A 14,015-nucleotide genomic window follows, 5' to 3' on the forward strand; every position below is an offset into this window, starting at 1 on the left:
TACGGCAAGCCCAAACGGACAAATTAGCCGTTAGCACTCCTGTCGGGCGGCGTGGTAGTTTAACTGGGCTGTTTGGGACATGTAGCTTTGGTGGGTATCTACCTCAATATTGTCCTGTTTGACACCATTATTTCCGCCAACAATGCTTACTGTTAGCGACTGTGTTTGGCTAGCTCTGGCTAGCTCTGATAGCAAAAAGGCTTTGTTTTCTATCTAATGGCGAAGCTAATTCTGAATAATTGAGACTAGCATTCATTCAGCTCTCTGTTTACAGCAGACTGTCCAGCCCACACAAGCTTATCTGACCTTAACCTTAACATTACCCACCTTTCTGTGCATATAAATAATGATTCAACTCATAAAGGCAGCTAGTTGTGGAAGTAGACCCTCTTGAATTAGGTGCTGTTTGATTATCAGGTAGTATGGTGTGCAGTTGTTTTTTTTAATTTTCAGTGTCCTGTTTGTTTTGGAGGATTTCTGTGTGACAAAGATAAACTCACCTGAAGACAGCAGGGATGGCTCTGGAGCAGCTCAGTGACGTGGTCCAGAGATGTGTGAGTCCACCAGACCGTCCTCCTGACACTTCACCATCCACCCATCAATACCTCATTTTACATGTTAACACAATCAGTGGAGTCATTTCTTTTTATTGGTAGAAGCAGTCTGAATGCATTTAAAAAGTAAGCAATAGTGGGATTTTTACTAGCTGTGTACAGCTCTGTTCTAGCTGCACTTTAACCCACAGCCTTAGGAATAAAATGTTCCTGTCATAAGCGAACAGCCTGATTCTATTGTCTATTCTTCAGTCCTCCAAGTGAGGCTTAGATATATATAATAAATGATTGAGATTAAAAGTTAACCTTGGAAACAGTAGTTGATTTAACAATCTCACCACAAGGTCCATTTAGTAGTTGTTCTAGAGCTTTCTATTCTTTTCTTTTTTCTCTAGCAACTCCAGAACAGGACCTTGAAGTCTTGAATTATATTTCACTGATTACTAACTGACTGTGGGGCTGTAGTTTATTTCCTCATGGATTGACTCTTAATAAAACATTAGAAAATATCAGAAAATAATGAAAAATGCCTGCACAGAGGCCGAGGTGATGTCTTCCAACAGCTTGTTTTTGTTTCATTAACAGTCCAAAACCCTGAAGGTATTTAATTTACTGTGATGATGTTGATGTATGCTGTGTAAATGTTTGGCTTTTTTCTAACTAATCAACTGATTGGAAAACTAATCAGTTGGAATTCTTTCATCAATAATTGTGTTCAATGACATGTCTATATTTTTTCTTTTATAACCCCCTTAATTTATCTCTCTTTTACACAGCAAGCACGCCCTGATGACAGCTACACCACTGAGGATCATGACGTCTTTACGATTGCTGGGCGAACCTGCATCGAGGAGGGGAACAGCGTTCAGGTCCTCAGTATCATCCTGGATGAAAAGAATCAGGTAAGTTTTAACATGTACATTTAACATGTACACTTGTTTATAGGTGTGTAGCATATTGTTTTACATGACGCTTCTTTATCCCTCTTTCTGTAGGAAATAGTGAGATCAATGGGTTGGAATCTGCTGCCTCCCCTGATTCAGGTTTTGCTCAAGAAAGACAACAAGAACCTTCCTCAATGCCTGGCTATTTTCAACCACCTGCTAGAGGTCTGCTCATCTGCTCCACAGATGCTTCACAGTATCAGATAGTGGTCTAGTACTATCCAAAATACAGTTTATAATCAAATCTAAACCACTCACAAATCTAGCAGTGTGGAGATACTTAATGTCTTGAGTGTTGGGACTAAATTGTCCTTTTAAAGGTGAGCTTTGGTTTTCCAGACTTGCAGGCCCAAGGAGCTGCTGATCGGCCTTTTGGAGCAGCTGGAGCAGGATGACCCTGACACAATAGCAGAAAGCGTCCATCTGCTGTTAAACCCTCTGCAGAAAGGTAGGGAACAATCTTTAAATATGCACTCCAATATACTTGTGAGCAAATGTCAACTCATATAAAGCCATTTTCATTGTTTCACCTGTGTCCTCTCAGTGCTGCTCTGTCTGGGCAGCCGTAAGGCCTCGTCCCTGGGCATGACCCTCTCCTCTGTGCTGGACCAGGTGGCCAAGCTGCCTCTACCTCACACCAAGGACCAAGAGGAGGATGACGTGTTCTCGCTTTGCCGCTGCTGCACTGAACTGATAGCCTTCATCAGACCCTTTGTTCAGGAGGTCCGGTTAGACCTCCTGAACAGTGAAGAGCTGAGCGAGAGCAGAAACAAGGTGGCAGGTGGACAGGATAAAGAGGATGAACTGCGGACAGAACTGCTGAAGTTGTGAGTGACATAACATTATTGTAAAGAGCTGCATGAATCGGAACAATGGCGTTCAGGTTGAACCAGTGTGTTGTTTTGTTCTGCAGCTGTATGAAGACTCTGAGTCACCCTTTGTTGGAGGTACAACTCAAGGATCCTGACACTCTGGCTGTGTCTCCCCTCAGGAATTTTGCCACAGAAATTCTGGTGCGTTACCTTTTAAACATCACATGAAGTGAAAATGAATCCACCATAATATTCTGGAGAGAGCGGACAGCGTCCTGTAATATTAGTGTAAATGATGGCAAGGGCCATGTGTGTTTCTTTTGAGCAGAATACCCTCAGTGCTATCGGAGAGTCCCTAAGCAGTCTCGTGTACCAGCCTCTGCTGAAGAGAAAACAGCTTCCAGGCTTCCTGGAGGAGGAGGTGCGTTATCCTAAAGAGTCGTTGGCCAGCCTGGCTCACCTGGTGTTCGTCCATCACCTGGCTGCAGATACATTCCCCAGTGTTTACAAGTAAGTTAGAGGAAATATCTATGACCATAGAACATTGGGATACTGAAATACGGTATGAGTTTCTTCAGATTTGGCTGAAAATTAGGGCTGGACAACACTGATGACAGTTCATACTGTCTGAATGGATGTTTTTTTTTTTTTACATTCTCCTGACTCCCTCTGTGTCTTTTCAGTCCCGTGTTCTGTCTCCGGTGTAACATGGAGCACACCTGCCTCCTCTTGTCCAGGTGAATATACTGTATGACATATGACATGTGCTGTTGCAGTGTTTCACTGTCTGATTGCAGTTGGATTTGACAAAAGCACATGAAATGAAGCAAACACTGCGTTTGTTTGGTAATTCAAATTAAGATTAGAAAATCAATTAATTAATGAATAAATCAAATTAATCTAAAAAATACAATGTATTTCATGTATGCTGGCTAAAACACGTTTTTGTGTGTGTGTGTGTAAGACAGAGCAGTTTTTTCTAAATTAAGTTTCCTTTACACATTCAAATCTCCATATAGAAACCACATCTTGTAAAAAAAAAAATGTAATCACTCCTCACACACCATATATCCCAGATTTTAAATGGAACATTTACAACCGTCTGCATATGTACAATACTAAGTATATTTGCCACACTGAATAAAGACAGTTGGATCTACTTATTAATGTCTGAGGTGTGTATTTGAGATAAATACAATAAAATCAATTTTTGTTTTGTTTTTCTGTTAGAACTGAGGAGACCAGGATTCAGAAAGGTCTGGTGAGTCAACCTCAAACACTGAATCAAGGACGAGGGTTTTCGTTGTTACGACATTCTGGAGACTGGTTTGGTGGTTTCCAAATTGTTGGGATAGACACGTTTGCAAAAGAAAAAAAATTCTTGTGACGTCAAGCATCTGTTGTGTAGTTGTTTTGTGTAGATGTTTATTCTCAAACGTACTTGTTTATTTCAGAGCAAACCAGTAGCCTTAGGTCACATAAAGTAGTAAAGTCAAAAGTTTACCAGATCAACAAAAATCTGTGGCCACAGCCATGTTGTTTTCTATATTACAAGAATTTGTCATCTGTACAGTCGGCTTTTTAGGACATTTCAGACTCCGTTTGTCTGGTTCAGCTCAACTTTCATCAGTGCTGAAAGCTTTAGTTTGATGTCTGTATGTGTGTTTCCCATCACACAGGAGCTGTATGAGAAGAGTCTGGTGCGGGTAGTGGATGGCAGTCTGCCTGCAGATCTGCTGGAGATCAAAACCTTCCTCACAGTCTCTCAGGTGAACACAGTTATCCACTCAGGTTATTCATGCAAACATCAGCTTTTTCTCTGCTGCGATTCCTCTGGTGTGACGCTGTTTTACTGGAACTGTGTGCATCACACTCACTTATTCATTTCAATGTTTATTTGCAGAACTTAGTGAAGGTTATGACTATATGCCAGAGACATGATTTGGTAAGTCTTAACATTTATTTATAAATGTTATTTTGTGCAAACTATGCATTTATGTGGGTGTTCTTTTGTATTAATTGTGGCTTTTCATTAGAATTTGTTATTCTCTTTGAAAAAATATTTAAATTTTTTTTCTTTATCAACAGAGAATTAAAGGTTTGAAGGTGTTCCAGCTGAGCATTGACAAATTTGACACTGAAGCCAAATACAATTTTTTCCAGTAAGCTTTCACCTCTCCTCCTTAAAAGTCATCAGAAATTTCTTTCTCTGTTCCACCCTTCAATATAATGATTCTTATCTGCTGTATTGTTTCAGGTACATGCTGAAGACCAGTGGTCACTCGGGAGTCGAAGGCTACATCATCAAAAACATCAAGAATCAGATAGACCTTGCACTGCAGGTGGGTGAGGTTACATTTAATGGCTGCTTTGAGCTTTCTTACTGTTTTTCATATGTTTTGGTGCAGTAATTAAGAGCTAAATGACAGTGTTAAGTCTGTCTTTGTCTCTCTCTGTCTGTCCTCAGCCAGATAACAGTAACACCTGGTTTGAGGGGGTTCACCTGCTCCCTCTGCTGCGTAAGGTTCTCAGTCTCCCAGACGGCCCAGAGACCGACCTCCTGCAGTACCTGGACAGGTCAGCACACCTATACTGTAACATCTAAGAAAAGCCAAAAATTTTTAATTATTGGCTGTTGATTGCCATGCATACATATTTTTTTCCATAAACTGAAATTGAAATAGTTTTTTTTCTTATTGTCAAGTGAATAAAATGTGAAGGAAGAGGTTTTTGTTTTTTTTTAAACAAATATAAACAATCTTGATACTGATTTTATCATTTTTAAGGAGATGTCACAGGATACACACTGAGCAGGACATTTTACATTTGAAAAATAAACTTGTCAGTTTTCTGTTGTTGAAAATTAGCTGAAACCTGGTCTGACACCTGATCTCTGTACTTCAGTTTCTATGACTTACTAGCCAACAAATATGCTGATATCAGTATATCTGCAATAAGCTAATGTTGGCAGATATATTGTTCTAGCTCCAGTTGAAAGCTCTGGACATAGCTAGTAAGTGGACCATGACCACATTCTTTCTGTGTTGTTTTCTCAGAGTTATGGAGTCTCTGAACCTGCTGCGCTACCTGGTCATTAGAGACAAAGTGACAGAGAACCAGGTGAGTACAACCCTGATCCGTTTCACACCAGAGCCAAACAATGACTCAACATAGCATTACTGGTTGTTTTATAAGATCTTCAGTTCATGGACATAGAAAACAAGTAAAAAATAAGCATGTAACAACTACAGAGACAGAAAACGACTGCAAAGAGATACAATACTACCACAATGAGACAGTAAATAACTAAAAAGAGACTCAAAACAAGTACAAAGAGAGATGTCAAATGACCAAAATGAGTATATGACACAACATGACAAAGAGATATAAAACTACCGTAGAGACAAAGCAAGTGAAAAATAGACTGAAGAGATGCAAAGCAACCACAAAGAGACAAAGGGATGGAAAATGTAATGTAAAGCAAGTATGACTGGGCACACAACCATCACAAAGAGTCACTTTCGATCCATGAGTCTTGGAGTTACGTACCAGGTCGATCCAGCCAGTTACAGCCAGCCTCATCCTAACTGCACTCATCGTGTTTTTTTTTTTTGCTGTTTTGATCTTTCAGACGGGGATCTGGACAGAGCTGTATAAAATAGAGGATACATTCATGAAGCCTCTGCGTGTTGGGCTGAACATGTCGAGAGCCCACTACGAGAGGGAGCTGCACAACACCATGGAGTCCAAGAAGGACAAGGCCAAAGGTCAGACCTGCAAACCTTTGTCTATTTCAGGTCTTTCTCAACAACTCAGCAGCTTTTTCATAAAGTAACAGAATGCATTTGCAAGAGTAGAGGAAAATATTAATGCCCCACATTGTATAGTTGAAAAGCTGGTATAATTTTCCCCTGCAGCCCTAACACAAATTAAACTTCCAGTCTGAAACACTCTGGTGAGGCTTTCCCTAATGCCGAAGTGACAGCTAATGTTCTGACAGCACAAATGTGTGTTTTCCAGAGGAGTCGATGCTTTCTGTGTCTGTTGGTGATGAGAAGCTGCCCAACATGACATCACAGTCACAGATTCAGGTCAGCGACTGATTCATATTCATGAGAATCAAACAGCATTTGATTGTACAGCACTAACGAGAAAGAGCACAGCGATGACCTGACTGAATTTTAATGTGTCCTCTCAGGCTCTGCACTCAGCCCTGCACACGTTCGACATGATCGAGAGCGTGTTGGTGCGGATAGAGGAACTCACCGACGCGAGGGAAAACCTTTAGACCGAGTTCAACAGCCAGACACCCTCACCTGTCTCAGGATCTCATGGATTAAAAAAAAAAAGCCTTCAACTGCTCTATTGATTTATTTTGTTCAAAATAAATCAGTCATGGATGCATCATTTCAAATTGTTAAACCATGCAACTGCTAATGTTTTTTTTTTTTATATTTCAAATGTTTCAAGTTGTCAGCAGGTCTGCTGCGTATTTAGAATCAAGTATAACTGTAAAATCTTTCATTGTCTACAAAACAAACCAAATAATGGCTGGGAAGTTTGTATCACTTCTGTTATACATTCACAAACTTTTGTACACACAAAGGGCTTAAATAAAGTCCTTAACTGATGTCTTTGCCATTTGCTCTGTTCTGGTTGTTTTACTTATGAAGCACTAATAACAACTAAAGAGCTATAAGTAAAATGAGTAATAAAAATCTCATCAAATGCTTAAGTATTTCAGCGTTGTAAAATAAAAATGTGAAATGTGTTGCAAAATGTGTTGCTATTGGACATTTCTATTTACAGTGTTTGGTTTATATTAATTTCACTCTTATTAACTCTTAAATTCAATAGTCACAGGGTGCCACAAAAACAGTGAAATTGATGGAAAAGCCCACACACAGAGTGCATTCAGAAAGTATTCAGACCCGTTTATATCACATTGACATTAAGTATTCAAACCTTTTGCTATGACACCTGACATATAGCTCACTGTTTCTCTCGATCATCTTTAAGAGGTTTCTACCTTCAATTAGGCTGATTGGACATGATCTGGAAAGACACACACCTGTCTGTATAAAGGTCTCACAGCTGACTATGCATATCAGAGCAAAAACCATAAGGTGGAAGGAACTGCCTGCAGAGCTCAGAGACAGGATTGTGTCATGGAACAGATCTGGGGAAGGATACAAAAAAAAAAGAAAAGAAAAAAAATACTCACTGAAGGTTCCCAAGAGCAGAGGCCTCCATAATTCTTCCAGATCTCTTTCAAGGGCTTTCCAGGACCGCCCGGCCAAACTGAGCAATCAGCGGAGAAGGGCCTTGGCAAGAGAGTTGACCAAGAACCCAATGGTCACTCTGGCTGAGCTCCATCTTTTATTGTAGCACAAGCCTGCAACATAACAAAATGTGAAACACACTGAAGGGCTCTGAAGACTTTCCAAATGCATTGTGTGTATATACACCCGATATAGAAACCTGCCATAAAAGGATATGTTTATATGTATATATAGCGCCCTTACACACTGAGTGACAGCTACTTTGTTTTTGCCTTTATTAGAGAATCCAAAGTTCAGTTTTCAGTTGTATAAATTAACACAGCTGAAACAGACATATTCGCATACAGCATCATTCATACTCACATTAATAAAATACAGATGGAATTCAAACACATCTTCGAATTAAAAGCCTTCTCATACTTCAGAAACAGTCACTTCATACAGTGGTAGCAACATACTGACAATTCCCTCTTTATAAGACAAGACAAGATTCAGACTAAGAAGAACATTACATATCTGTTGTCTACATTTAAAACTGTTCATCCATTTACACAACAGCTAATATAATGCCTCAAGTCAATACTAGAGTCCTTTAAAATGCCTATCCTCACAGTTCTCTACTTTACACCATAGCTGCCACGAAGATAACTCATTTTAACTCTTAACTGCAGACCTGTGAACCATGAAGTCACGTGTCTTGCAGGAAAATTTATGTTAAAGTCTATGAAGCATTTAACAGGCGTTTTTTCCACACAGATTTATCAGATCTCTGTTGTCTTGTTCAGGTAATGTTGCCACACAAGGATATGAAATTCACTCCCATCTGTTTAAACAATCCTGTGCACCACACTTTTCTATTTGTGGACCACGTCCCCGCGTCCCAAAGCCAAGCAGTTTTGTGATGTTGACAGGAGACTCCATGTTCAGTCACAGTCCTTTCACAGGTCTTTGAACAGTGGGTGCAGCAGTGCCTGAGCCGCTGTGATCCTGGTGGCAGGGTTCAGGTCTAGCAGCCGGTCTAGCAAGTTGTATGCTTCATCAGGAACTCTGTCCCAGCCCCGCTCATCGTCCTCTACCTTGCAGGCTCCCCCTGAGGTTTGTTCAGCGAGGCAAGTCGAGGTTCGTTTGCTGCCTGAATGCTCCCGATGGTTTGGGAGACTAGAAGCTCCATCTTTATGTTGCTTTAATGTTCCTTCAGTGGGACGATGTGTCGGTGTATCATCTTGGATTTTTTGATGGTGGGTGGTGGTGGTCGAGTCTCTGCTGGCTTCAGGAAGTGGCGTGACTTCATCAGCTGGCGATGGTCTTCGTCCTCTCAGCGTCTCACATAGTGTTCTGAGATCCTGCCGAGGTAGATCCCGACTGCACACCACCGCCTTACCTGAGTTCAAATCAAAACAAGTTGACAATCTACACACAGCCTTACATACAGGACATCACAGTGCTGTAATTCAGTTCTACTACATTGTTGACTTAATCGTGGTGACAAACAGTGTTAATGGAATAATCACAATACAAAAGCGGAGGCCTCCGTTTCTGAAGTAAAAAATATGAATCCTCACCAAATGACTTAGCGGCCTGGATGGTCTCTCTGGAGCCTCGTATGGTCATGATCTGAGTGAGAGCGATGAGGTCATCGCTGGCTTTGAAGAACGGGTAACGGCCACTGAGCAGTGAGAGCAGGATCACACCAGCTGACCACACGTCTATGGCTACAATGCAGGATGAGAAGACGGGACAGTGCAACAGTGAACATCAGTGATACTCTACAGTTTAGGAAACATACTAGAGGATGTGAGGGAAAGAAATCCCCTCAAATACTGGAGATAAGAAAACTTTTTCAATCTTTAACTGCAGCAGCAGTAGAGGACGGTGAATGGGACATGAGAGATGTGCTTTGTGTGTATACATGTGTCGTTATCGATCAATTATATCAACAGTGGTTGGAGACACATACCTGTCCCCTGGTTGGGACACTTTGTGAGGACTTCTGGTGCTCTGAAGCCTGGAGTTCCAGCCCTCGGTGCCACCTGCTGCTTCCTTCAGTCAAAACCAGGGACATTAAAGAGGCATTTGTTCACAACAACACAAAAAACAGAAATCAAATATCAAGCTCTTCACACAACATTTTTAGATTTGTAGTGTTATAAAGAGAGTGGCTTGTGACAAGAGTTTCATCTTATAGATGCGTGGTGGTTCCTATACAGGTGTCAATAAAACTTGAACTGTAAAGGTCATATTTCTGATGAGAAAACAGATGCTATAGATGTTACATTATTTAAATTGATGACTAAAACATGAGAAGAAGGGATTTCTCTCTCCTTTTTTTGATTAACGTGTGTGTGTGTGTGTGTGTGTGTGTGTGTGTGTGTGTGTGTGTGTGTGTGTGTGTAAAAAAGCCTGGATCAGTGTGATGTTTTTTGTTACCTGGACATGCAGATATTGCAGACGCGGTCCGTCAGGTAGCAGTTACAGGTGAGGCCCTGGTGTACAGTCCTCTGAGGTCTCTGACTGCTGCTCTGGCTCCTGACAGGCAGGGCCCCCCGGCCGGCTGAAGAGTACCTCCGGCTGGCTGCGTCCTCCGTTTTGATGGGCTTTACCAGCTAAACAAAGGTGAAAATTTAGATTTTATAAAATGAAAATACATGACGACACTGAAACAAAAAAAAAAAACACTTTAAAAGGTTATCTTTAAAGCAAATAAAAAGGCCTTTTTCAATAGGTTCACAACTTTCATTTTTTTGTAATTTCAATAGCTGTGAGACGAGCTGTGTTTGGAAAAAAATCACTCCATTACTTTAAGTACTTGAGTTATGTGTAAGTGAAAAAATTCTTTAAACAAGCTGATGTCAGATAATAACATACATAATCACACTGGTGTATTTTGGCTGAATGACTTAAACATACATTTTTTTAAACGCACGTCAGAATTAAATGTTTAATGAGTACTGGCATCTTTGGTGTCATCTCTCCACTTCCATCACCTGATATTGAAAGGGACAAGACTGAAACCTCTTATTCTTCCAAAAGCTTACGTTCTACCTTGCTTACCTCCGTCTTAATGGCAGCTTGTTTTGTGGTGGAGGGAGCTGGAGCACAGCTGTTCAGGTTCTTCTCTCCAAACACAGGCCGCGGCACTTTGCGTAGTCCTGTCAAATCCTAGAGAAAACAAACATGGAAGGGAGAATTTAGCTAAATCCAACATATTAGTGCAAACAAAAAAAAACAAATGCAAAGGTACTTCCATCCAGGAAATCCTTAGCCCAATGCCCAATAAACTTTAACACAATTGTGCTCTTATTGGACAAAGAAAAGACTCAGAAAGACCAGTGAATGTCAAAATAAAAATAAAATATCAACTTAGTGCACCTTTGTGTGCTTTGTGCGAGATGTGGAGGTGGTGATGGTGGTGGTGACAGAACGTGCTTTTTTAACTAGTGCTTTCCGAGAGGCTGAGGAAGATGTGGTGGTAACGGTAGTGGTGGAGGAAGAGGGGGATGAAGGTGGCAGGGCTGTGTTTTGCCGTGGAGGCAGAAGTAATGAGGTTGAGGCTGTGGTGACAGTGGTAGTTTTGGGATGGAGTCTAGCTGGTGCTTTGCTCCGTTGTGTGGTGTCTTGTTTCCCTGTGGACCCTCCACCTTTCTGTGATGGCCTCTGCCTCACCACCTTCAGCAACTCGATCTGGGTGTCCGCTGCACCCTGAGCCAGGCCGAAGTCCACCAGGGCATACCTACACACACAAACACACATTTTCAACAGGGAAACGAATTAATGCTTCATGTGCTATGTGCCCAGCACTTTGAATTATACAGAAAGGTGCAACTACTCACATTTTGCTGTTCCTGTTGTAGAGGAAATTGTTTGGTTTGATGTCACGGTGAATGATGCCAAACTGGTGGATGTGTCTCAGGGCTTTCAAAAGGTGGTAGATATACAGGCGTACCTCTTCAAAGGTTAGTGAGCCAATGATGTCCTGATAAATACATTGTGATTGGATAATAAGTTTTTAAATAGAAGCCAGGAAACATAAAAACTACTACTATATCAAGACCAACAACTACTTGATTAATGTTTTGAACATTTTTGTGTTCGTGCAAGAGTCACACATGATGTCACTGAAAAGCAGAAGTAAAGTGCATGACAGAAACTACTTTATGACAATGAACATACCACAATAGCTTGATGCTCCATATAGGGCATGACAATCACCACATGATCATCCTTCCTGAAGCAGTACGACACCCCCATCACATTCTCTGTGCCTCTGAAAACAGAAAAAAAATGCATTTAGACAACAAAACTTATTTCAGTGTGTTTTGTGATTTCTCTGTGTGATGATGTCAGTTTTGGCCAGTCACTTTCAAAAATCATAATAAAAACACTGATCAAACAGAAGTATACAGCCATATATTCAAATGAGTGTTTTCTCTTGCATCTATCTTGCCAAACCAGCCGTAAATGTGTTGATGTGCGTAGGTTCAGCTGAATCATGAAACGTTAGACAAATGAGGAACCCACACACTGATTTTCTACAGCATAAAAATAAGCTTTCAGTGAAGAGATCTATTATGATACAAAATAGTTTTTTATTGACTAGTTTGTGGGAATGCTACTGGTTTATTAACAACAGCATAAAAAAATAAATGAAGCAAAGTCTGGAAATATATTTTAATGATGCGACTTTAAAGAATTTTAATTAGCTGTTGAGTTCTATAAAAAGGCAGCCTGACAGTCTAGGGGCACAGAGAAATATCTTGTATGTCACTCGATAAAAGCACAGCAGTATTTAGACTCACCCAGCAACAGTGAGACACTGAAGCTCAGCAGCAATGCGTGTAGGGTGGCTGGTTGGGATGAGGTGCTTCAGGGCAAACATCTCTCTGCTCCCATCCCGCATCTGAGCCTCACCCAGGTACACCGAGCTGAACGTACCTGATACACAGATGCACATGTCATGAGCACATCACCTCTTCTGCTCCAATAAATCCAATGACCTTAAAGAAAAATGTCTCTTCAGCAGACAGTAAAGAAAAGCGTGGATAAAGATATGCAGAGCATGTACCTTCTCCAATTTTGTCTATGATGCGGAAAACCTTTGCCAGCTGAGGAACAGCTTTATACAAAAACTCAATGTCCATCTCCACATCTCCTGGAAGGAAAAACAAAGTATAATACTGTCACACATGCACAAGACGTTTCTTGAATTCTACATTTTCCTCCACTCAGGTCAGCAAAGATCAGTATGTGCTGGTGTACAGGTACAAGTTTTACAGGGATGCCTTAAAGGCTTACCTTTAAGACAGTGATTATTTAATTATATTCCTACCATAATATTTTTACAAAGTGGCATACCCCTTTATTTGAAAAAAAAACAGTTTGATGAATATTGGCTGTAAATATTTCTGCTTTTCAACCTGGTATTTGTCAAAATGCTAATATAGTGCTGCATCTATACTCAAATGCTGATTGTATGTCTTTGTTTCTTTCACATCACAGTTAAGTTTTTGTGTCCAACTTACTTGAGACTTTGCTTTTCCTGTGACCGCTGTCAGATTTGATTATACATCCGTCTGTGCTGATGCCTTCAGTGCACACAGGAGACAACTCCATCTGAGAGACATGAAGAAAGAAAAAGGGTGGAAATGTTAATGACAAAAAACGTTTAAGTGATTACCATACAGTCACTGTCAAACTACCTATAAGAGGCAACGTTAGGTTGGACAGTCTATGGAAAACTATATCCACTTCACAAAGCGAGTGGTTATTGGCAAACTATCTGGTTAAACTGCCATGGTTTGACAAGAACCAAGTATGGCTAATGTTTATCTAACTCATAGCTGTTTATCTTGTCATTACAACTACACTAGCATGCTACTGTTAGCTACAGTCTGTCAAGCTAGCTAACTCAAGCTTCTGGAAAACAAAGAGAAACTCACCGCTTTATTTGGTCGTAAAGTGCAACAGTTTCTCAAAAAAGCATTTAATAAAAGCGCGGTATAGCGTCGAGCTAATGCTTCATCAGTGACACATTAAATATATAATCTCACTCCGTCTGCGGATGAACAAAGTAAACTGCTCAGACTTTAATACTGAAGCTTTTCCGCCAACAACAAACTCCGCGCTAAAAGTTACGTCACACATCTCGCGTTACAATAGCACAAATCACGTGGTATCAGATATCCGCTACAGTTGGCGTTACCCAACAACAGAGGTGAAAACACCAACTTTATGTGGTCCACACCATTATTTATGGTCCACAATCACTGTGCTGCTTAAGTCTTACACTTAAACATGAAATTAAAGGGATGATCTCCTGTAACATGTAGGACTTTATTCTCAAAACATCCTCAGGCTAAAAGTCCCTAAGAACTTCAAAACACCGGGAAAACAGAACAATAATGAATCTCTGTGGTGAGTGACTTC

At 40.6% G+C, this 14,015-nt stretch overlaps 2 protein-coding genes across 3 annotated transcripts; one reads left to right on the top strand and one right to left on the bottom strand.

Annotated features, from left to right (window-relative positions):
• Positions 1-7: 7 nt before the first annotated feature.
• glmna (glomulin, FKBP associated protein a) lies at positions 8-7,089 on the top strand. Of its 2 annotated transcripts, none has more exons than XM_056391873.1 (19): positions 8-90; positions 473-554; positions 1,331-1,456; positions 1,550-1,663; positions 1,838-1,946; positions 2,043-2,325; positions 2,412-2,511; positions 2,639-2,820; positions 2,994-3,047; positions 3,541-3,571; positions 3,990-4,079; positions 4,214-4,255; positions 4,399-4,472; positions 4,568-4,652; positions 4,778-4,887; positions 5,367-5,430; positions 5,942-6,077; positions 6,331-6,401; positions 6,509-7,089. In XM_056391873.1, the coding sequence occupies exons 2-19, from the start codon at positions 516-518 to the stop codon at positions 6,596-6,598; spliced, it is 1,800 nt and encodes a 599-aa protein (XP_056247848.1). In that variant the 5' UTR covers positions 8-90; positions 473-515; the 3' UTR covers positions 6,599-7,089. The 2 variants fall into 2 exon arrangements, with proteins under 2 accessions (XP_056247848.1, XP_056247849.1); XM_056391874.1 differs by having other exon boundaries at positions 59-90; positions 454-554.
• Positions 7,090-7,853: 764 nt separating this feature from the next.
• On the bottom strand, positions 7,854-13,688 carry cdc7 (cell division cycle 7 homolog (S. cerevisiae)). Its single transcript, XM_056391809.1, has 12 exons — positions 13,529-13,688; positions 13,112-13,202; positions 12,655-12,741; positions 12,389-12,524; positions 11,763-11,856; positions 11,423-11,565; positions 10,962-11,322; positions 10,644-10,751; positions 10,020-10,195; positions 9,550-9,632; positions 9,155-9,304; positions 7,854-8,973 (listed from the first exon to the last, which is right to left on the bottom strand). The coding sequence occupies exons 2-12, from the start codon at positions 13,200-13,202 to the stop codon at positions 8,531-8,533; spliced, it is 1,872 nt and encodes a 623-aa protein (XP_056247784.1). The 5' UTR covers positions 13,529-13,688; the 3' UTR covers positions 7,854-8,530.
• Positions 13,689-14,015: the final 327 nt, after the last annotated feature.

The sequence above is a fragment of the Seriola aureovittata genome, chromosome 12 (assembly GCF_021018895.1).
Source record: "Seriola aureovittata isolate HTS-2021-v1 ecotype China chromosome 12, ASM2101889v1, whole genome shotgun sequence".
Taxonomy (NCBI): Eukaryota; Metazoa; Chordata; class Actinopteri; order Carangiformes; family Carangidae; genus Seriola; species Seriola aureovittata.